This window comes from Fusarium odoratissimum (assembly GCF_000260195.1).
Source record: "Fusarium odoratissimum NRRL 54006 unplaced genomic scaffold supercont1.12, whole genome shotgun sequence".
In the NCBI taxonomy this organism is placed as follows: domain Eukaryota; kingdom Fungi; phylum Ascomycota; class Sordariomycetes; order Hypocreales; family Nectriaceae; genus Fusarium; species Fusarium odoratissimum.
The window spans coordinates 369,132-389,772 of NW_022158698.1; the positions used below are offsets into that span (position 1 = coordinate 369,132).

The following is a 20,641-nucleotide window of genomic DNA, read 5'->3' on the forward strand; positions in this document are numbered from 1 at the left end:
ATGCAAATAACAGCATCTATCACTCAATATCTCATTAATCACAAGTGACTCCATTGACTGTCGTCAACAGAGAATGGCCACTCCATGATATCAACCAGTTTGCTGTCAAGTAGGATCAAAACGTAAACCATGATATCAGTTGAAACAACGCCAAAAAGACGCTATTGTCAAGAAATCAAAGTTTAGCTCCAAGTCTCAACTTTATTACGCCCGACAATTCCGATCTCAGCTCAACTTCAAGATATTTTCGTATTGACAGCTCACGTCTTATCTACAATTGAGGCCTACGGCACAGGCTGAGTCTATGGTATCTAGCTCAGCCATTTCCCACTCTTATTTTGGCATTCCCAGCCCTAAATGAGGCTCCCATGACGACCTGGCTGCTTCCATCACACCCTCTCACATCCTAGATATCCCCCTTTAGCTCTTGTTATTGAGATGATTTGTAAAAAAAAAAATGAAAAATGAAAAAAGGGGGCAATTTAAACTTGGTACTGCAATCTCATACCTAAAATCCTCCTCCTCCTTCTAGACTAACGTTAACTGTACGGTCGGGCTCTTCTCGGACGGTTCCCTTCTTCCCGTCCGCCGAAGCCTCCGAACGAACAGCTGCCATAACAGAAATCCAACCTTGTTACGATGGATACGATTACCAGCTTCATCTCCATGTTTGTTACACAACGTCAACAGTCTAAGCCTCTCCCTTTTCCCGATATCAACCGATACCAAGCCCGTTGGGCCGTCAGGTGAGTCCAACCGTTGGTCGGTGAACGTTTATGTCCTGTATTTCTCTCTTGTTCAGTCTATACCAGCCTATGGGTTCTCTGTACGATTGTAACCGACACTCATTAGCATCCAATCCTTGTGATCATGGGCCAAATCTCGACGCAAATATCAGCTAACCAAGGAAGGGACCTTGTTGTGACACAAGCAGAGCACGGCGTTGCACACCCTTCGTTTCCCGTCTTGTCTATTGTCTAGAGTCTCTTATGTCTCTCACCAAGGTATGACAATGATCATTGCGCAGTAGAACGCACTGCCTTTGCGTATCCTCAAGGTTCTCTGCATCATCTATAGGTCTGGTCTCATTCCGGCTTTGATCGCCATTGGAAGCTCATCCTTGTTGCCTATCATGCCGTGATCCCCGGCGCTGGACTTTTGTTTCTTCGGTGTTGAACCCGTGGAGGTCCTCGCCTTACATCGATCAAAGTTGTCTACAAACAGCGATAGAGACATGTCTAAGACTCTTGAGTAGAATTCGGCGTTGAGAAGTGTCTCTTTCTCGCTGTTACAGTCGTTGTATAGGCGCTTGTAAATAACGTCGTGACGACAAAGGTCTCTGGAGGCCTACGGTTGAGTATACCTGTGCCTCATACTCTGCGTGTTTGTTCCACGAGTACGAACTTTGGATGTGCACCTGGCCTTACGCAATAGTCCTTGAGGACAATTTGTAGGTGCCATGGTGCCTCAGTCGAGTATTCAGGCAATCGGATCCAGAGACTGCAGCATGCTGTTCGTCTGCAGTATCATCACGACATCAACTTTCAATTGTCATTAGGCGTGAGCGCCTCGGGCACAGCTTGATCTAGGCTTGATGTCACGGCATTGCAGCCTTCTATTCATCGGCATGAAACTGTTGTGCCCAGTGAAATCTTCAAAGTGGACAGCGCCACCTCGATCGATGCGAACCACAACCCCGATGCCTCTTGAGCATTTTTCTCGTGTTCAGATGAAGCATTTAACAAAAGAACCCGGGATGGGCGATGCTCGTTCGTCACAAGTCACCGCAATCGTATATTCATAGGACTGCATGTCCTTGGGCGTAGTCGTAGGTCGGAACTCATGCACTCAAGGAATTGTCGAAATATTCGAGGCCACAGACGTAGGGCGAACCATGATGTTTCGGCATCCCTATGTATGTCTTGAGGCTCTTTTACTGTGTCCTGTGACTAAACAATGCAATGATACCAGCTGCGAGTCAACATCTGCATATAGCCGCTTTCTCGAAGGACACAATATGCAGTTGATGGCATGATTTGTGGGCAACAATAGGCGTAAGGTTGAAAGAGCCAATCCTTTACAGGACTCCGTGGTCTCTTTTCATTATCATAGCATATCTCAGACCAAAACTAAGGCTCCATGGATATTGATGCATCGTAGGGTATTGGTTGGCCCGGGTGTTGTTGGTCAGCGTGAATTATAACCACACCACTCGAATTATTCCCTTTTACAGGCTGACCAACTTCCAGCTAGTAACTCATGGGCTTTCAAACCCCCAAAACTAGATGGGAACTACGGATTATGTTGTCTCATTACACAAGCGAGCATTCCACCATTTTGGGTGGAGGACCTTGAGCATCGGGGATACGGACTGTGAATCCCGCTCGGAAGACACTATGTTTACATGGAGATATGAGACATTTTTGAAGAGATCTGTTTGTGAGTTAATGTCTTGATCCCTGAGAAAGGCAGAACTTGATAGAATTGTTCAAAGAACAGTGGTACTCCTGTCAGCTAAGGATGCTCAGTCAGAAAAATGAAGATTCTGCTACTATCGATAGACGAATGCGTAATTCGAACTACTATTTCTATATCAAAAGCATCTTATAGATAACATAGAGGTCATCTAAAGCTTATATATCGAAATAGAAGTCGTTGTCCTTCAAGCTTGAAAGATCTATTGAGTGAGGTTCGTTGACATCCAAATATGGCAGGTGCACGGGCCATATGCGGATCTGCCCAGACTTTCAGGTACGTACCTCCAGCAAAAATTCAGATCTACGAAATTTATCAAGCGAAACTTCATCAGCATCAAACTCATCAACCACAACCAAACATTTAATCACTTCCAATCAAAAATGTTTGCTGTTCCAGGATGGTCCGTCTCAGCGGACGGCCTCAAATCTGAAGCCCCCGGCAAAAACAATAGTAACAGCGCGCCCGGCAAAAAATCCAATAAGCGCAAGCGCAACAACAACAGCGCTGCTGAGAATGTCACACCTTCAACTGTCGCTGATCTTTGGGAGTCCGTGATTGAGGGAAAGAAGACCGAGCAACCCAAGCCTGAAAAGGCTGCCAAGAGGCAGAAGAAGCAGAAGAAGGCTAAGGATGGTGAGGATGAGAAGCTGAAGGAGGGCGAGGAGACGAAGGAGGATAAGAAGGAGGGTGATGATGATGATGAGCAGCCCAAACCTAAGAAGGAGAAGAAGGACAAAAAGAAGAAGCAAAAACAGAAGTCTACCGAGGACTCAACAGAAACCACCACTTCACCGGCAAAGGACGTCGTCGCAAAGACAGCACCTCAGCCTCCCGCTCCTCCCAAGCTCACTCCCCTACAAGCTTCGATGAGAGAGAAGCTCATCTCAGCTCGATTCCGCCACCTCAACGAGACACTCTACACCCGTCCCTCTGAAGAAGCTTTCAGTCTATTCGATGAGTCCCCCGAGATGTTCGACGAGTACCATGAAGGTTTTCGTCGCCAGGTCAAGGTCTGGCCTGAGAACCCCGTCGACAGCTTCCTCAAAGATATTCGCGCACGCGGCAAGGTTCGCCAACAAGGCAAAGGCAGACCTGGAGCCCCTCCTACTCCTTTGGCTAAGACACCGCTACCTCGTACGCAACAGGAGTGTACTATTGCTGATCTTGGCTGTGGTGATGCTCGTCTCGCGGAGGCTCTTCAGTCAGATGGCAAGAAACTCAAAGTCAACGTCAAAAGCTACGATCTCCAGAGCCCAAGTCCCCTAGTCACCAAGGCTGATATCGCCAATCTGCCTCTTGCTGACGGTTCCGTCAACGTTGCTGTCTTTTGTCTCGCTCTTATGGGCACCAACTGGGTCGATTTCATCGAGGAGGCCTACCGTATTCTCCACTGGAAGGGTGAGCTCTGGGTTGCTGAGATCAAGAGCCGTTTTGGTCCCATCCGAAATAAGAACGCCCCCGTTACCCACAGTGTTGGCAACCGCAAGAAGAACGCAATGGCTGGCAAGAAAGGCAAAAAGGGCGCTGATAACGATGCCGAGCATGATGAGGATCTGGCCGTAGAGGTCGACGGTATGGATGATCGCCGCCGTGAGACAGACGTATCAGCGTTCGTCGAGGTGCTCAGGTCACGCGGTTTTGTTCTTCAGGGAGATAGAGAGGCGATCGATTTGTCCAACAAGATGTTTGTCAAGATGCACTTCATCAAAGGAGCATCGCCCACAAAGGGAAAGCATGTCAAGGAGCAGGAGGCTCCCAAGGGTAAGAGGGGCATCATCCGCAGGATAGATCCCATCGATGAGCAGCCAGAATTTAACGAAGCTTCTGTCTTGAAGCCTTGCGTCTATAAGATCCGGTAAATTTAACCAGCAGAGAGAGGGGGGATGGTTTCATAGATTAGTTACTGCGATGAGCAATACCCGCACCAAAAGCTGATGAGCAATTTGTACTTCATAACTACGTTTAATCCTTGTATCTTAATACTCCAAAGCATCATGCCGCATTATAGCGAAATGGTCATGCCGGTGCCCTAACCATCCCATCCCCATTTGTAGACAATGAAATCTTTCTATCCGCCCGCTAAAACACGGGATAGATGGATACTCATCTATCATTACGATCCTCCATGTTATTGATTTTTATCTTTCCATGTCACCATCCAGTGTGAGGTAGTGTTCACGCCACTAAAAGAAAATCAACCCAGCAGCAACATCCGGATCGCCCTCTGCGGCCTGGAGGGCCTGAATAGCTTGCTCACGAGTGGCACCCATCGAGATAAGGCTCTCGATCGCTTGTGGAGAGATGTTTGTTGTTGTCGGAGCAGACTGTGCAGCAGGAGGCGCTTGGGGTGCGGAGGGGGCGGGAGCTGCAGCTGCAGCAGGGGATGGTGCAGACTGAGCGGCTTGCGGTCTGGCAGGGATCTGCTGTTGGTGCTGGCCAGGAGGCACAACGGCTCCGGTACGTTGTCCGATTGCTGTGCCATCGGGACCAGGCAAAGTTGGTTCCTGTGCAGCCGCCTCCTCTTCCGCCTTGGGGATCTCGGCCTCTCCCAAAAAGGGGATCATTTCACCTTGGATAATGAGCTTGTCTCTAGCAAGATCAATAGTGGCCTGGTGTCGTTTCAACATGTCGAGACCAAGCAAGAGGTCAACTGATCGGCCCTCCATGACAGTAAAGCTGCAGGGGAGGAACAGGTTTCCGATTTTGATCTGGGCAGAATGAACACGGCCGATAATTCTTGCTGTTCCGACACCGTGAGCTACACCAGCAAATCGAGTATCGATCAGTCTCATTATGCCACAAGCCTCAGCACACGAGGGAGACATGATAGTGGCTTGAGCACCGGAGTCAACAAACGCCTTGACTGGATGACCATTGACCTCAACATCGACGTAGAGCATGTGAACTCTTCCAAAAACTAGATTCGAATGGTGTCAATATTGCAGTTCATAGTTGGCATTTCAAGAACTTACCTTCGGGGTTGTGTTCCATAGCATTTTGCAAGTTCTCCATAACTCGCTCCTGTCGGATCATCTCCTCAATCTTTCTCTGGTTCTCAACGTTGAAAGGGTCATCGTTCAGTCTCTCGATCTCCCGTTGTCGTTCCTGGCGCTCGCGTTGCTCTCGATTCTGGCTGTCATGGAAGATTTGTGCAAAACGAGCAGGATTGTCAACTGCGGCAGCCAGTTCTGGGTGTTGTGACTGCAGCTGTTGTCTCAGGGCAGGCTGGCCAAGAATCTGAAGGCGGATGAGCTCAGGGTCTTGCTCGTTTTGGGCCGGTCTCCTAGGCTGGGGGCGTCGAGCTTGTTCGGGTACACCAGTACTTCCTCGCATATCTCTGACGTGTACGGCCAACATCTCTCCATCCACAATCTGCAGCTGCTCCATAGTCTGGGTATCATCCGAAATTAGGCGGCCGTTGTGGTAGATGTGCTGTGAGGTTGGAGGAACAGTTGATTCTGCCTGAATAGACTCGCGAAGGGTCGCGAGTGTCATGTCGGGAAAGATCTCGAGGGTGAGCAGGCTATCCTGCTCCCCAGCCTGGGGGTTGAATATGTTAAGGGTGATGCGCCTGTTGCCAGTTAGCATCCAATAGCCGAAGATGACGTAAATATGTCCTGGGAGTGGACTAACATTGTGGTGTCTGTTGTTGCTCGTCTGATATTTTTCGTGTGTATGTTTGAAATGTTTAAGTTTGGGCCAGAGAGGACGAAAGAATATCGTCGAGGGTTCTCAAGAAAGTGGCTGGTCGTGAGAAGAGAGGAGTAGGCGTGGCCACGAGGGTGGCTAAGAAAAGAAAGCCCAGACAACTAGCTACCTACTAGGTAAACAGAAGACTGTAACAGCTCCTGAGGTAAGGTACCCACTAGGGATCTTCAAAAATAGGAGCCCAAAGTGCCTAAGAAAAGCAAGTTGATGTGGTAAGCAATAAGTCGAAGAAGATTGAAGAAGGTTGAAGTGAAAATTATCGTGAATTTAGTGCGCGAGGTTGGTTGGTGTAAAAAAAAGATCGGAGAGGAAAGAACAGATGAAGATGGAGATAGATGCAGGTGCAGGCTGGTGCAGGCTGGTGCAGGCAGTTGCACATAAAGTTCAAGCAAGCTACTGGCTAATGTTGGAGCTATTGGAGGGGCCGCTGCCGCTGCCGCTTCCGCCGGAGGGGTAGTTATGCTGCTTGATGCTTAATAAAGAGCAACTGTAGCTCCGGACAACCGCAAGAATTATAAGGGATCATTCAGCTTCTCACAATGGTTTCATATGTTGTCACAAGAACAAGGAGTTTTTCTTATGGCTTACCCCAAATGAGGGTAATGGTACACAGGTATACAGTTGCTTTGCGGTTCATCGTACCTGTAACAGTACCTACCAGTCATCGACTTACATCATATTGCACCCCTCCATTCTGCCGTACCATAGCTCGGGCCAAGAAGGCCATCAGCCAACCAAGTTCCATATAATAAGAGCAATCTTGACATGGATATTCAAGTTTCTCTTACGGTTACCTCAAAACCCCCATCTCAATCCTTCTGACCAGATATTTCCTGTTTTCGCAGTCAGCGGGCTTGCATTGTATCCCTCATGTACCGCTAGGCACAACTGCACATACGCACGCTCACAATCAAGGACCACGCAGCTGCTGGAAGCCGACGGAAGCCTATGGATGCTTACTACAGTTCGGTTCGGACATGATTGCGGAGAACCAGGCGCCATTGACGATGACGAATGAGTGCTCTTCATGCAGCCGGCAAAGGGGACAGAGCACTCTATAGGTCATGGAGTCGTGACCAAGGGGACGCAATAAAATATAGCACATCTATCCTAAGTGACAAAAAGACTTAGGTAAGGTTCGTATATATGCAGCAGGCCTTAGACTAACCCTTTTTGACACCTCATTCAAGGTCTGCAGTTTTCTTGCTCCCTGAGAGTGACATATCCTTACAGATGCTACTGTATGTACAGCACTTACCCCCAGGTCCCTTGCCCTCGCAGATCCAGCATTGGTAACCATATCGGGCGAAATGCAACGATTTTATTCCAAAGAAGGCATCATGCATTGGCCCCTTGGTCTACATACATAACTAAACCTCAACCGCTCCTGTGATATTGAAGGCCTCACTGGGGAGAGAACGTGGGATATGCTTTCACTATTTCGTGGCATGCCAGGATAAAGGAACCCGGGATTGCATGCGGCTGCTGCCGTTTCAGGGACCCCCCAACTGCTGATCGTCTTGGTTACAGCAACAGGGAGGTCGTCCCGGGGAGGCACAGAATGATCTCCTGCAGGACTGCCACCTAGAGGCACAGAAAGGCACCCTTGGTTTGAATATGCATGCTATAGGCTTGCTGTTCCGGTGTCCCGTTGTCTGGGCCAAGCAAGCTTTTTCCATTGTTAGGGCTGTTAGTAAGGTTTCATCATGGTTATCGTGAACTGATTGACGTTGAGGTGAAGTTGGGAACTTTATTTAATTATCTAGACCCATGGCAGTCACGGTCTAAGATTTCATACGAGGTACAGTATTCTTAGCCGCCATGTTTCTGTACTCTTGTTACCTGACCGTTGTTAAAATTCCGAATTAACACAATATCAATGATTATCGTCTTAGATAAGTCTGTTAAAAAGCTTAACAACAACCTTGTCCACCATTGACTAATTGTTGGGTGTTGGTCTTGGTACTCAGACTACCCTAGACATCTGATATGGCATCTCCCTACAATCACCACATTGATGAGTTCCTTCTTAATATTTAATGTACTGGTTGCTTGGCCCATTTTCATCTGCAATTTGCCGTGACTTCCTAATCTGTTTGCTCTCCTTTGTTGAGGTCACGCGACTTTGATATGTCATGTGCCAGACCCAAGCTACCACTGGCGATGGAGACGGACGGAACAAGCTCTCCCCGCTCGTGAACCCATCCGGACGAGAGTGGTAAAGTTGGGAAAAGACAGTTTTTGAAGGTCAGTTCGACACTATTTTTACTATTTGTGGCATCGTTAAAAGTTGTACAGCACTCCCACAAGCTCTGGAACCAACTGTCACAACGCCCTGAAGCCATTGTCACCTATACACACCGATTGAAACTGGCCCCATTCCGGCGCCGGCCTCACTGCATCATCCGATCGCTCGGCATTCGTGGGTCCACCAGAAGTTTGAATGGGCAAACAGGATACCTAAACCCGTCGTCCCATGACGTTTCATTCACTGCCAAACGAGTCTGAGTCTCTCTGTGTGATTCAGTAATCAAAAACTCACCCGATTTTGAGCCAAACGAGGTACAAACCTCATCAACGGTTCACACCTGAAGACGCCTGTGCCTCATACCAACGCTCAATGTGCACGGGTGAGCTTTAATTCCTCTCGTCGCATCATAATCATATCATCAAAAGACAACGTCAAATTCGCAATATAATCTCAACACAAGCGCTATCGACGAAACAGAAAGATCTTCTGCGACAGCTCTCACTACTCGAAAAGGCCCACAAATCTTACCTGCAGCTTTGTTCTGACGACCGACTTATACTGAGGTAGTACCTCTGGTAACCATCACCGGCTCAGGACCCCTTCAGGGCTCACCTTTCAACGTGGCAACCGAAACTCAAACCCTCATGGGAAGCATGGAAAAGAAGAAGAACAATGAATTCGCTTCTGCCGCCAGAGATATGATCTTCTCTGGCGGCGTGTTCGAAAACTTGGAGAACGACGATTCTGATGGCGCCATCGACGACGGAGACGCAGATGAGGACATGGTCAATTCAAAAAGGAACTTCTGTCAAATGAGGATCCAGAAGAGGAACTCAGAAGCTGGCCTTCTGAAGAAGGTCATTCCTTTTCACTGGGCTCCTATGCTCTCGCCCCTGACCGAGAACGATATCGACACATGCGTTACTCTTGAAAATGTCGCACTTTCAGAAGCGAGGTATAGATCAACACGTGAAAAGGTAAGTCATAATATATGGGTACCAATTCGTTGTTTGGAGGGCGATGGGACCCCGAGCTCAGGTCAGATTTGCTAACTAGCAAAACAGATCGAATATCGTATTCGTAAATCAGGAGTCTGCTACGGCCTGTTCAATACCGTGAGGCCAAGCGATGTTAAGAAGATCTCTCTCACAACCATGCAACACAGCCGGCCCGTTGAGTCAGGACGATGCGATGGAGCCAAACATGTCATGTTTGCGCACGTCCTTGCTACACTTGGAACCCACCCAGTCGTAACTGATGCCGATATGGCCATGCCCGAGAACTGGAGAGACTCGAAAGCAAGCAAAGGCTCACCTCTAGGCCATCAATCTTCAGGGAGGACAATCTGTCTCCATTCGTTCATCGTGTGCCCAGAGGTCCAGGGAGTTGGCATCGGGAAAACAGTGATGAAGTCATATCTCGAGCTTATGAATGCATCTGGAATGGCTGATCGAGTTGCCATAATTTGCCAACCGGTAAGCAACCATAGTTGACACCTAAAATCTGCGTCAAGCTAACATGTCAAAGTACGCGATCCAATTCTACAAGTGCTTTGGATTCAAAGACCTTGGCCCAAGCACAGAAGCCCTTGCTGGTCAAGGCTGGCATGCCATGGTAAGTAATACCTCTATGACATAAACTGAGAGCCACTGACATATGACTAGGTGCTTGAACTCCGTGGTCCTAAGAGAAAGACCAAGGAGGAGCCTACACGGAGGAACAAGGAAGGGGATTCTCCAACATCCAAGGCGAAGAAATCGCCATCATAGACTTTTACAGGCTTGTTGCCAGCATTTTTTGGCAGTTGATCAATGAGTCTCCTCTCAGGAAGCACCTGTTGCTTCATCTCACTTCGCATTACCAAGATATCACCAGAGTAGCCGCATCATCGACAATAATGAGATAGCTGGTCTATAAAACCCGCATTTGCGTGTTGTGTTTCTTTTTCTTAATTCCCATTTCGTCTATTTTGTGGCCCTTTGATATCATAACCTCATTCGTTCAACCCCATTTTCTTTTCTTCCGTACGGTACTTAGTCGCTAGCCTTGTACTTGAGACGGTACTCCTCAGTTCGCTTGATATCGTCCTCTGAAGCAAAGCTCTTCATCCCAGCAATGATATCATCGAGGGTCAGGATAGCGAAGATAGGAATGCCATACTCCTTTCGCAACTCGCCAATGGCACTAGGGCCAGGCTTGGACTCATCGCCATCGGTAGCAGGGAGCTTCTCCATGCGGTCGAGGGCAACGACAATACCAACAACGATACCACCCTCCTTTCGGATCTTGTCAATAGCCTCTCGCTTGGCAGTTCCAGCAGTGATGACATCGTCAACGATGAGAATCTTCTTTCCCTTCAAAGGCGCACCGACGATGTTACCGCCCTCGCCGTGATCCTTGGCCTCCTTGCGATCGAAAGAGTAAGAAACACGGTCGAGGTTCTCAGGGGCGATCTCGCCGAGCTTGACAGCAATGGAGGAAGCAAGAGGAATGCCCTTGTAAGCGGGACCAAAGATGATGTCGAAGTCAAGGCCGGTCTCTTGCTGAGCCTCAGAGATAGACTTGGCAAAAGCAGTGGCAATAGCGCCGGCGAGACGGGCAGTGTGGAAGAGGCCGGCGTTGAAGAAGTAGGGTGAGATGCGCTTTGACTTGAGCTCGAAGCTGCCAAACTTGAGGATCTCGCCAGCGATGGCGGCCTCCAAGAATTCTTGCTTGTAGGGGGCGAGTTGAGAAGACATGATTATTTATGTGGTTATCTGAATTGGGATGAAGTCAAGATTGGGAGTGAATATTTCTAAAGCAAAGTTTGCGATCCCCTCTTGCAGGTCTCTCAGTGGTGTTGAGCCCGGAGCCGGCCTTGGACCCTTCGGGTGGTTCAATGTATGGCGGCGGGGTTGAGGTGGGGGGAGATGCAGATAAAGAAGTACCATAAAAAAGTTCGGTTAGCACAGAGAATATGGGAACGAGTATATCAACACCGGTCATTTATACTCTACACAATAGAACTACGTGTCAATGAACAATCACTTAAGGAATCAATGACTAGGTATGTAGAAACAGACTATATCCTTTCAAGCCAGTATCAACTTCTCTAGAACTGAGACTGCCAAGTCCATCACACAAAAAAGTGACTTGTTCCTTATCGATAAGAAATCAGACTGACCGCCACGACCCACTAAGAAAAAATATTCGATCCAACTAAATTTTGCCATCTCTGATACCTCTTCTTCGAGCGACGAGCGACACTTTCTCTCCCCGTCCGTCTCTATCCTTTTTGATACCCCCCAAACAAATCCAGCTCCAAAAATACCAGATCGCCCAAGATGAAGACGACCTGGAAGGACATCCCCCCGGTGCCTACTCAGCAGGAGTTTCTGGATATTGTTCTGAGCCGGACCCAGCGCAAGCTGCCAACGCAGATTCGCGCCGGTTTCAAGATCAGCCGTATTCGAGGTTTGTGACATTTGTCTCACCACAACCAGAATCGCAATAGATCACTAACATAGACTCCAACAGCTTTCTACACTCGAAAGGTCAAGTTCACACAAGAGACCTTCTCAGAGAAGTTCGGCGCCATCCTCGAGAGTTTCCCTCGTCTGCAGGACATCCATCCTTTCCACAAGGATCTCCTCAACACCCTCTACGATGCCGACCATTTCAGAATCGCCCTCGGTCAGATGTCCACCGCCAAGCATCTGATTGAGACCATCTCCCGCGATTATGTCCGTCTCCTCAAGTACGGCCAGTCTCTGTTCCAGTGCAAGCAGCTCAAGAGGGCCGCTCTGGGTCGCATGGCCACCCTCATTAAGCGACTCAAGGACCCTCTTATGTACCTCGATCAGGTCCGCCAGCATCTCGGCCGTCTGCCTTCGATCGACCCCAACACTCGAACACTGCTTATCTGCGGTTACCCCAACGTCGGAAAGTCTAGTTTCCTCAAGAGCGTTACTCGTGCCGATGTCGACGTTCAGCCCTATGCTTTCACCACAAAGAGTCTGTTTGTCGGTCACTTCGACTACAAGTATCTCCGCTTCCAGGCCATCGATACCCCCGGTATTTTGGATCACCCTCTTGAGGAGATGAACACCATTGAGATGCAAAGTATCACCGCCATTGCCCATTTGAGATCCGCCATTATGTACTTTATGGATCTTTCAGAGCAGTGCGGATACACAGTTAGCGCCCAGATTGCTCTCTTCAAGAGCATCAAGCCTCTGTTCTCCAACAAGCTTGTCTTCGTTGTTATCAACAAGATTGATGTCACCCGACCTGAGGACCTTGAGCCCGAGGTTCAGGCTGAGCTCCAAAGCATTCTCAAGTCGGGTGAGGTCGAGATGCTCCAATTGTCCTGCAACACTCAGGAGGGTGTTCAAGAGGTCAAGAACGCTGCTTGCGAGCGCTTGATCGCTGAGCGTGTTAACCAGAAGCTCAAGGCTGGTACCAACAACAGCGGAAACATCGGTGGCCGTCTGGCTGATGTTATGTCCCGTATCCACGTTGCTCAGCCCATGGGTGGTCAGACTCTTGAGACTTTCATCCCCGAGGGTGTCAAGGACCGCAAGAAGTATGACAAGACCGACCCCGAGCGCCGAAGACTCGCTCGTGATGAGGAGGAGGAGAACGGTGGTGCTGGTGTCTTCAACGTCGACATGAAGGCCGACTACATGCTCGCCAACCCCGAGTGGAAGTACGACAAGATCCCCGAGATCTACGATGGCAAGAACGTCTACGACTTTATCGATCCCGATATTGAGGCTAAGCTTCAGGCTCTTGAGGAAGAGGAGGAGAAGCTCGAGGCTGAGGGCTTCTACGAGTCTGATGAGGATATTGAGGATGACGAGGAGGCTGAGGTCATGCGCAAGGCCGAGCTGATCCGCGAGAAGCAGCAGCTCATCCGCAACGAGGCCCGCATGAAGAAGCGTCTCAAGAACCAGGCCATCATCCCTCGCAAGCAGATGAAGAAGCCCCTCTCCGAGTTCGAGGATGCCCTCGACCAACTCGGTGTCGACACCACCGATATTGCCGAGCGTGCTCGCTCAAAGTCTCGTCCTCGTGGCCGTTCCACATCTCGCATGGGCACCGAGGACCCCGATGCCATGGATGTCGACGGTGGTCGCAGCAGCACTCCCCGCGAGCGTATGCGCTCTATGAGCCGACCTCGAAGCCGTGCTCCTACTGCCAGCCGCCGCGACGATGGTGTCACAGACGAGGCTACTCGATCCAAGGCCGATCGTATCGCCAGGCTCAACCAGAAGCGCATGAACCGCATGGCCCGACAGGGAGAGGGCGATCGACACACGACCGCTTCCATCACCAAGCACTTGGTAAGTTTTATTCTCATCCATATTTATCTCGGAACCGTAGCTAACACATCACTTTCAGGTCGTCGGAAAGCGTGGTATGGGCAAGACAAACCGCAGATAGAGAGCCAACACCAGGCTTCCCTTTCTTCCACATTTGGTTGTCTTTCTCTCTTTTCCGGCATATTTTCGCGGGCTGTGGGTTTGCCTGGGAGTTTGGGCGCATAGGAAAATGGATTGCGATTCCTTCGCTGCGTACGTACGTGATTGACAAGAAAAAAATAGCTTGCGTGTCGCGTTGTTGCTTGGGATGAAGAAGCTCTGTCCGAGTTCAGCTAGATAGTAGATATCACGGCGCCTCCTTGAGAAGTACTAGAAAAGGGGCTGCCAAACTTTTCTTTCCTTCTCTTTTAACAGATCATGATTTATGAAGCATATAAAAGTTTCAGTCAAATTTCATATTATCCACCCAAAATATTATATTTGTGTATACAGTTCAACAATATTCATTTGAGTTGTCGTGTGAGATGCTATCGAAAGAGGTATAATGAGATTGTGCCCAAGACGCACCATCGGTATCGGCCAATCTTCTGAAAAAGCAAAACAATCCTCCTACCCTGCCGGCTCTGTTACAGTGGTGTGGCCTTGTTACTCTTTTATCCTATTTGCTAGGAAGGTCGCTGAGATTCTTTACTGCTCCTCGGCAACCTGGATACCTTCCCTCAAACCCTCAACCTTGAGCTCCTCGCCGGTGGCGCGGCGGTAGATGTCCTTGACGTCGTCGGTGGTAGTCTCGAAGTGGCTGGTGGCATCGTAGCTCTTGGAGATGAAGATGTTGTCCTTGGTACCATCCTCAAGAGGCTCGTAGATGGGAATAGGGGGACCCTAGAGATTGTTAGCGTGTATCTTAGTATTTCAGCCCAGGTAACGTACCATGAACTGCTCCTCAATCTTGCCAAGGCGGTCGAGACCAGCTTGGAGCTCGACGTGGTGGTTAGCTGATGTCTCAGCAATAGTCGAGACAATAGCGATCCAGTAGCCCTTGGGGCAGACGTTGTGAGCAGAAGAAACGCAAGCAATGTAGATGTCTAAAGACAAATGTCAGCAACTATGTATGATCATCATAATTAGAATAATTACCGTTCTTTCGGCCAACTTGAGACTGGGGAATGATGAGCTGGGCGGAATCGGCGTCGTTGGTACCAGCGAGAGGGTGCTTCAGAATGCAAATAGCTCGGAGGACGTGGCCGATAACCTTGGCCTTGTTGGGGAAGTACGAAGGGTCACCGAGGATCATCTTGGCCTTGGTCTTGAACTTCATCTCCTCAACACCAGTCATGGTCGCCTCGATGCCCACAGCCTTGTCGCCCTCATACTGGATCTCGTCGATGTTGGTGTTGAGCATGTAAGTACCGCCGTAGATGGCAGACAGACGGGCGAAACCCTGGGGAAGCTCGCCAAGACCGTAGAGAGGGTAGATGTAAGGAGACTTTCCGTATCGAGCAACAGAGTTACCGTACAGGCGGATTCGCTGGATGGCCTCGGGAGCCTGGCCGGGGGTGGTGATGTAGTCGTCGGTGAGGTAGAGAGCCATGGCGTGGCCAATGAAGTCCTTTGTGGTGGCCTCGAGGCCGAACTTGTCATAGACATCCTTCATGGTGCACTTGTTGATGTCCAGGCCTAGACAGAGGGTTATGGGTCAGCAAATTGTCTAATTTCGCAAGATTATCTTCTTTGCGCATCTCCTTAGAAAACGTACCTTTGTGTGTCGCGGGGTCCTTGGGGTCGAAAGTGCCAACCCACTCAATGAAGGACTTCATGCGTCGCTTCTCGAAGATACCCATGAGGGGAGATCGCAGAGCCTCGGCGGCATCAGAGGGCACCTTGGCGACGGTAGCCTTGTTGGAGGCACCCTGCTGGACGTAGCTGCCAGCGACTTGCTTGAACTCGAGATATCGTGTGACATCGGTAGAGACGAGAATGTTGGTCAATTCGCCGGAGGACATGAGGAACTTGGGGACAAGGTCGATGTTCCAGTCGTTGAGGCGACCATATTGCTTCCAGGGCTCCTCGCCTTCGCGGAAGTTTCCGTACTTCTTGAAGAGCTGTATTCTGTTGTTAGATATCGGTCTGGCAAGATATAGACGGGGAGGTTTGGATAAGGGTTGCGTACAGTCTCGAGGTTCACGGAAGCTGCCTCGCTGGGAAACAGTTAGCTTTTTGTTTATGGGAAAGTAATTGCATTTAGACGGAGACTTACCCGCCATAGTGATCATTGCGGTCGATGTGGAGGACCTTCTTGCCCTTGACACTCAGAACACTGTTGAAGCACAATCAGCCATCACCGCCTTTACATGTGCTATACCGCCTTGCAGCTTGCGCAGGTCTGTAGCGCCCTTTGCGACACGACGAAGCGGTCAAAATCAATGCAGTTTGTCTTACCCAGAAAGAATACACTCGGTCAATCCTAGAAACAGTGAGCATTCGCTTGGGAATACAATAAAACACCAGCATCAAGCCAAAGCTCTCTGATGCGGGGATCCGCCCTGCGGTGGCAGAAACAGGCGAGGAGGGGAACAAGAACATACCAGTGCCCAGCACGATGACGTCGTATTCAGGAGCAATCTCATCCATGATGGCTATTCTCTGGTGTTGATATTCGATGAACCTTTAGGTAGAATGATAGAGAGATAGGGAGTATGAAGAGAAAGAGGCGGAATAGGATAAAATGGAAGCGAAGCGAGGAGGGCCGAGAAGCTTGAGGGGAGGTGCGGTGCTGTACGGTTGGCGGTTGCTTAGTGGCGGGGTCAGTCCCATTTACCTTTTACCTTACCTTTCCTTAGGGGATCAACTACAACTACAGCCTAGCTTCAGTGTGGGGACCTATTTATGGCTGGACCATTCGGTGAGTGGGAGTCTGAGTGTGAATATGGTTGACGCCTCTAACAACTAACGTCTTACCCAATTCATGCCATTCTAATCTCACATATTCTCGCCTACAATATCAGATTACATTAAGATGAAGACATACAACAATTTTTGCTGCTGATAGATAACCCATCACCCCCTAATTCCCCCTTCCATCGTGGTCCGCTTCATTATCAAATTTAGCTTAGCAGCCAGATCAATATAAGAGCCCCAGCCACGACCCCAGTATCATCAATGGTTTATTACTATTAGTATATTGAAGACAGGGTCTCTCGGTCGTATCTCCTTTCTTTGCCCCAACTGTTGACCTCCATGTTGTTACATCTACGTTTCTAGTTTCTACTCATCTTGGTGGAGCGACCCCTTTCATGAGGTAACCAGAGCTTGACTTATACGATATCCAAGCTCATTACTGTGTTGGGATACGAAGTCAAAGAGTTTAATATGACTACAGCTCACCTACGCGCAAGATTGTCATTACGGCTTGAGTTTGTAATCTACGACGCTTGCTGCAACCAATCTTGATTCGTCATATGTATTCATGTCAACAACTCCTAGAGCTCATATGCTCGCATATACATGTTTGTTTCGTCTACTGTATCTTACATATCCTAGATGTACACGACGAATATGTCAACTTGTCTCTAACCAGGCATCATAAACCACCACCACCTCTCCTATCACTCAAATAGTATATGACGTCGTCTCGCTTGTAACGGTTTTTTATTGCTTCTTCAACTCCTTCTCAATCTTGGCCTCCTGTGCTTCTGTGGCAACAGGATCAATCTGCTTGGCCGCCTCTGACTCTGCCTCTGGTTGTGTCCACTCAGCAATATCAACCTCATCTTCATATGCCGATGGTGTGTAGACTTGGCCTTCCCCGCCCTCGAAGTTGATTTCGGGGTCGCTCATGGCGACACCGACGGCGTCTTGCCATGTGTAATATCGCTCCGTCAAGACGTGCTTGATGGCTCGCTGTGTCCTCAGGACCTTTCTTCAATGTCAGCTTCCCGCATGTTATATAGCTTCGAAATATCTTACCTCCTCATCTCGAGTATCAATCTCTCGCTCACCGAATCCCAGCTTGGATCGAATGAGCTCTTGCCTTGATGTAGATAGCATGTTCCTCTCTCGGCAACACACCCACCACAAAGAGTGTAGATCTTCCCACGACTTCTTTCGCAGCTCCTCAACCGACCATGCACGTCCATGCTCCTCAGTCTCTTTGGGTGTTGCCAATGCCTTTCCTTGTGCTGGGAAGAATCCCCACAGACCATGGTCAGGATCGACCTTGATCCTGGGCTTGAACTGTCGTGGCTTCGGTAGCGGAATGTTTGACATAGACAGAGGCTCGCGAGGTCCCGATCCGTACAGACTACTCACACCTCGCTTGGGGTTGTTGTCTTTTGTCTTTCGCTTGCATTGTGGTGCAGTCGTGGAGAAGTAGGCGACTCGAGATGTGGTGGCGGAGACCTTTGATGATGAGGCCTGGACAAGTCGACCGGCCAATGGCCGTATCGTACTAGGAGCTGCCATTGACATTGTCGTGCCTGTCGTGGGGATTAGATGAGGCTATTCGCTATTCAGCTCGTCCCATACATTCGCAAAATTTGGGATGCCGTAGCTCGCGGAGCCTCGGGTGTCGGCATTACGTTGCGCCGACGTCGACTCGAGATGATCACGTGCTGTGACGGACCACACATAACCTCACCGAGTCTCACCTCAAGCCTCACCGAGCCTTACCAAGAGATGGATCTCAACAGTGGGTTCTCTGGGACAGGCGCTTGCAGCAAGCACGGATGCCCAAGTTTGGTACAATGTACAAGGTGTTTTGGGGTGGGTGATGCGGGGGAATACTCCAGATGCCCCATCTCATAGTCATCTTCTAGAACAAAGCAATTGTTGCCAGTTCCTGACTAGGACCTAGGACGACCACCAAGAGCCACATCAAGGATGCGGGGAGAGATCCATCACCAGGAACGGGCAAGGCATGAAGTTGCTAACATCATCTTGGGCTCCACGTTTGGAGATCACCGCCGGTAGAACATGCGCCATCCATGGTTGCTTTGATGCTACTGCGTCACCAAGAGTTTCAGGTTTCAAGGAAGTATAACAAAAAACAAAGTTATGATACGTAGGAAACACATATGACATATTTCAAACCTTCGCGGACACATAATTACCGCACCATCGGGAAATGAACGACAAACCTTGATGTCAAGAGGAACTCACCAAGTGCAGTGAAACCACCCTATACCACAGACTTCAAAAAGTCAATCTGCCATGGACAAGCCAGCACCAGCTCTTTGCGTTCGCGATGTTACCTTCAGGGTAGGTCTGCACCTGGCATAACCTATGGCACTTGCGCTTGGCTACTGTACGATAGCCTGCAAGCGTCTTGTTTCGGTACTTTACACGTGTGCATGTCTTTCGTGTCCCTCGAGGACACGCACGCATCCGTCCATCATCTCATTTTACGGGACTTTTATTCACGCGTTCGTCAGAATCACAAATGAACGAACAGATTTACGCTATCAGAGCGGCTCCGAATAGCAGTACTGTGCTGTACATACCGTACGCAGACAGGAGGGGGTTGCAGTCAATGTCTCGGCGGCGTGGGGGTTCACACTGCATCCTTGACCATCCTTCGTAATTCATAATGCCTGATTCAGGGATTCAGGGTCATGCTGGACAAGCTAGAAAGCCATGCAAGTCAGAAGGGCAGACAACCTTCGGGGGTGGTGAATGCAACTAACCACGCCAACCAAGGATGCAACTTGTTAGCCGCTCGTCTGTGGAGTGCAAATGGTGATTGACAAGGGAGGATCTGCCGTAATTATCGCGAGACAGCTGCTGTTGTCCGTCTTCACCAGGAACTTTACCCTTTTCGTGCGAGTCGGATAAATGCTGCAATGCCGCGGTATCCTCCGTCCCGCGACATACAACATGCAATTCACAAGATCCCGCACTCTGTCTGTCGTCATATTTTCGTCTCCAGATCAGAACATGAGAGTGAGTTGATCCCTGTACTGGGTACTATGAAGCTTCTCAGCGCGCTGAGCGCAGGACAAGTGCACGATATTCCAGAGGTACCGTGCTTAAGTCACATGAGTATGAGAAGCGTTTCAACATAGCTCAATAGCTCTCGTTCAGACAAACGGATAATGGTAAGCCAAGAATGACTGTCATGCTGTTGCTGGCTCAGCGGTTTGGAACATATCAGAAGCTCAACCAGTCCGTATCACACCTAATTGAGCACTGAGTCGAACCACAAAGATGAACCAACACCAGGCGTCATCATGGTAAGGTTGCAGTTTCTCTCGGATTCAAAACAGTAACAGTTACAAGACCATCACAATGCGAGGTAAGTTTGCCGAATCAACACTCACTCCCTTGCCTCCCTCAGTACAGTAAACGCACAGTACTCGATAATTCCGTCAAATAGCGAATGGTTGGTGATGGCGTCTTGAACTAAAACACACGCTTGCTAGGAGTAGCCAAGTGCTGGTGGAGGGCCTCGTGGTGAACGGGACACCATGGATAAACTAGCCAGCCACGCCTGCCCGGTAAGGTTCCGCACTATCACCACCTAGTGAACAGCGCCGGCGGTGATGGTGGTGGTGATGGTGATGCGAGAAGTGTTGTTGGATGCAGAATGTGAAAGTTTGTGACGTAAAAGACTGTTATGGGTGGTTGTGTGGTTGGGAACCATCTTAACACTGGTTCAATTCCAACCCCTTCAATTGGTCTGCTCGTCACGAGAAAAATGGTTGGGAGCACATTTGTGAATTCCGCACTCGCCCAAAACATTCTGTGTTTTGATGGCTGATCACTAGACTGGTCTAGGGCAGACCTTGATGTGAGGGATATACATTGTGATGATTTCTTTTGCGCTCATCACGATGTCAAGAATTTCGAAGTTCCGAAACTAAATGATTCTGACTCGTGCAGGCGTGTACCTACAGTACTGTATTGT

General features: G+C 49.3%; 7 protein-coding genes across 11 annotated transcripts; 3 read left to right on the forward strand and 4 right to left on the reverse strand.

Annotated features, from left to right (window-relative positions):
- The first annotated feature begins 2,794 nt into the window (after positions 1-2,794).
- Positions 2,795-4,506, forward strand: FOIG_08097 (uncharacterized protein). The gene has a single exon (XM_031207983.1). The coding sequence runs from the start codon at positions 2,859-2,861 to the stop codon at positions 4,335-4,337; it is 1,479 nt and encodes a 492-aa protein (XP_031062117.1). The 5' UTR covers positions 2,795-2,858; the 3' UTR covers positions 4,338-4,506.
- On the reverse strand, positions 2,795-6,786 carry FOIG_08098 (uncharacterized protein). 2 transcript variants are annotated; one of them, XM_031207985.1, is made up of 4 exons: positions 6,345-6,705; positions 6,112-6,295; positions 5,451-6,049; positions 4,351-5,395 (listed from the first exon to the last, which is right to left on the reverse strand). In XM_031207985.1, coding segments are annotated over exons 2-4 (1,335 nt in total). In that variant the 5' UTR covers positions 6,114-6,295; positions 6,345-6,705; the 3' UTR covers positions 4,351-4,661. The 2 variants fall into 2 exon arrangements, with proteins under 2 accessions (XP_031062118.1, XP_031062119.1); XM_031207984.1 differs by having other exon boundaries at positions 2,795-5,395; positions 6,112-6,786.
- A 1,122-nt stretch (positions 6,787-7,908) lies between these two features.
- FOIG_08099 (uncharacterized protein) lies at positions 7,909-11,354 on the forward strand. 3 transcript variants are annotated; one of them, XM_031207987.1, is made up of 5 exons: positions 7,909-8,433; positions 8,485-9,414; positions 9,502-9,912; positions 9,965-10,051; positions 10,102-11,354. In XM_031207987.1, the coding sequence occupies exons 2-5, from the start codon at positions 9,082-9,084 to the stop codon at positions 10,204-10,206; spliced, it is 936 nt and encodes a 311-aa protein (XP_031062121.1). In that variant the 5' UTR covers positions 7,909-8,433; positions 8,485-9,081; the 3' UTR covers positions 10,207-11,354. The 3 variants fall into 3 exon arrangements, with proteins under 3 accessions (XP_031062121.1, XP_031062120.1, XP_031062122.1); XM_031207986.1 differs by having other exon boundaries at positions 7,909-9,414; XM_031207988.1 differs by having other exon boundaries at positions 9,502-10,051.
- On the reverse strand, positions 10,242-11,359 carry FOIG_08100 (orotate phosphoribosyltransferase). The gene has a single exon (XM_031207989.1). It carries the CDS (start codon positions 11,173-11,175, stop codon positions 10,471-10,473), a length of 705 nt encoding a protein of 234 aa, XP_031062123.1. The 5' UTR covers positions 11,176-11,359; the 3' UTR covers positions 10,242-10,470.
- Positions 11,360-11,635: 276 nt separating this feature from the next.
- Positions 11,636-14,208, forward strand: FOIG_08101 (nucleolar GTP-binding protein). Its single transcript, XM_031207990.1, has 3 exons — positions 11,636-11,890; positions 11,954-13,761; positions 13,820-14,208. The coding sequence occupies exons 1-3, from the start codon at positions 11,761-11,763 to the stop codon at positions 13,859-13,861; spliced, it is 1,980 nt and encodes a 659-aa protein (XP_031062124.1). The 5' UTR covers positions 11,636-11,760; the 3' UTR covers positions 13,862-14,208.
- Positions 14,209-14,427: 219 nt separating this feature from the next.
- On the reverse strand, positions 14,428-16,371 carry FOIG_08102 (acetyltransferase; the record flags this gene model as incomplete). The annotated part of the gene is made up of 8 exons (XM_031207991.1): positions 14,428-14,622; positions 14,671-14,825; positions 14,878-15,417; positions 15,497-15,842; positions 15,911-15,938; positions 15,998-16,057; positions 16,180-16,204; positions 16,326-16,371. 8 exons carry the CDS (start codon positions 16,369-16,371, stop codon positions 14,428-14,430), a joined length of 1,395 nt encoding a protein of 464 aa, XP_031062125.1.
- Positions 16,372-17,147: 776 nt separating this feature from the next.
- On the reverse strand, positions 17,148-20,621 carry FOIG_08103 (uncharacterized protein). Of its 2 annotated transcripts, XM_031207993.1 has the most exons (3): positions 18,898-20,621; positions 17,707-18,828; positions 17,148-17,655 (listed from the first exon to the last, which is right to left on the reverse strand). In XM_031207993.1, exons 2-3 carry the CDS (start codon positions 18,205-18,207, stop codon positions 17,389-17,391), a joined length of 768 nt encoding a protein of 255 aa, XP_031062127.1. In that variant the 5' UTR covers positions 18,208-18,828; positions 18,898-20,621; the 3' UTR covers positions 17,148-17,388. The 2 variants fall into 2 exon arrangements, with proteins under 2 accessions (XP_031062127.1, XP_031062126.1); XM_031207992.1 differs by having other exon boundaries at positions 17,151-17,655; positions 17,707-20,621.
- Between the last annotated feature and the right edge of the window lie 20 nt (positions 20,622-20,641).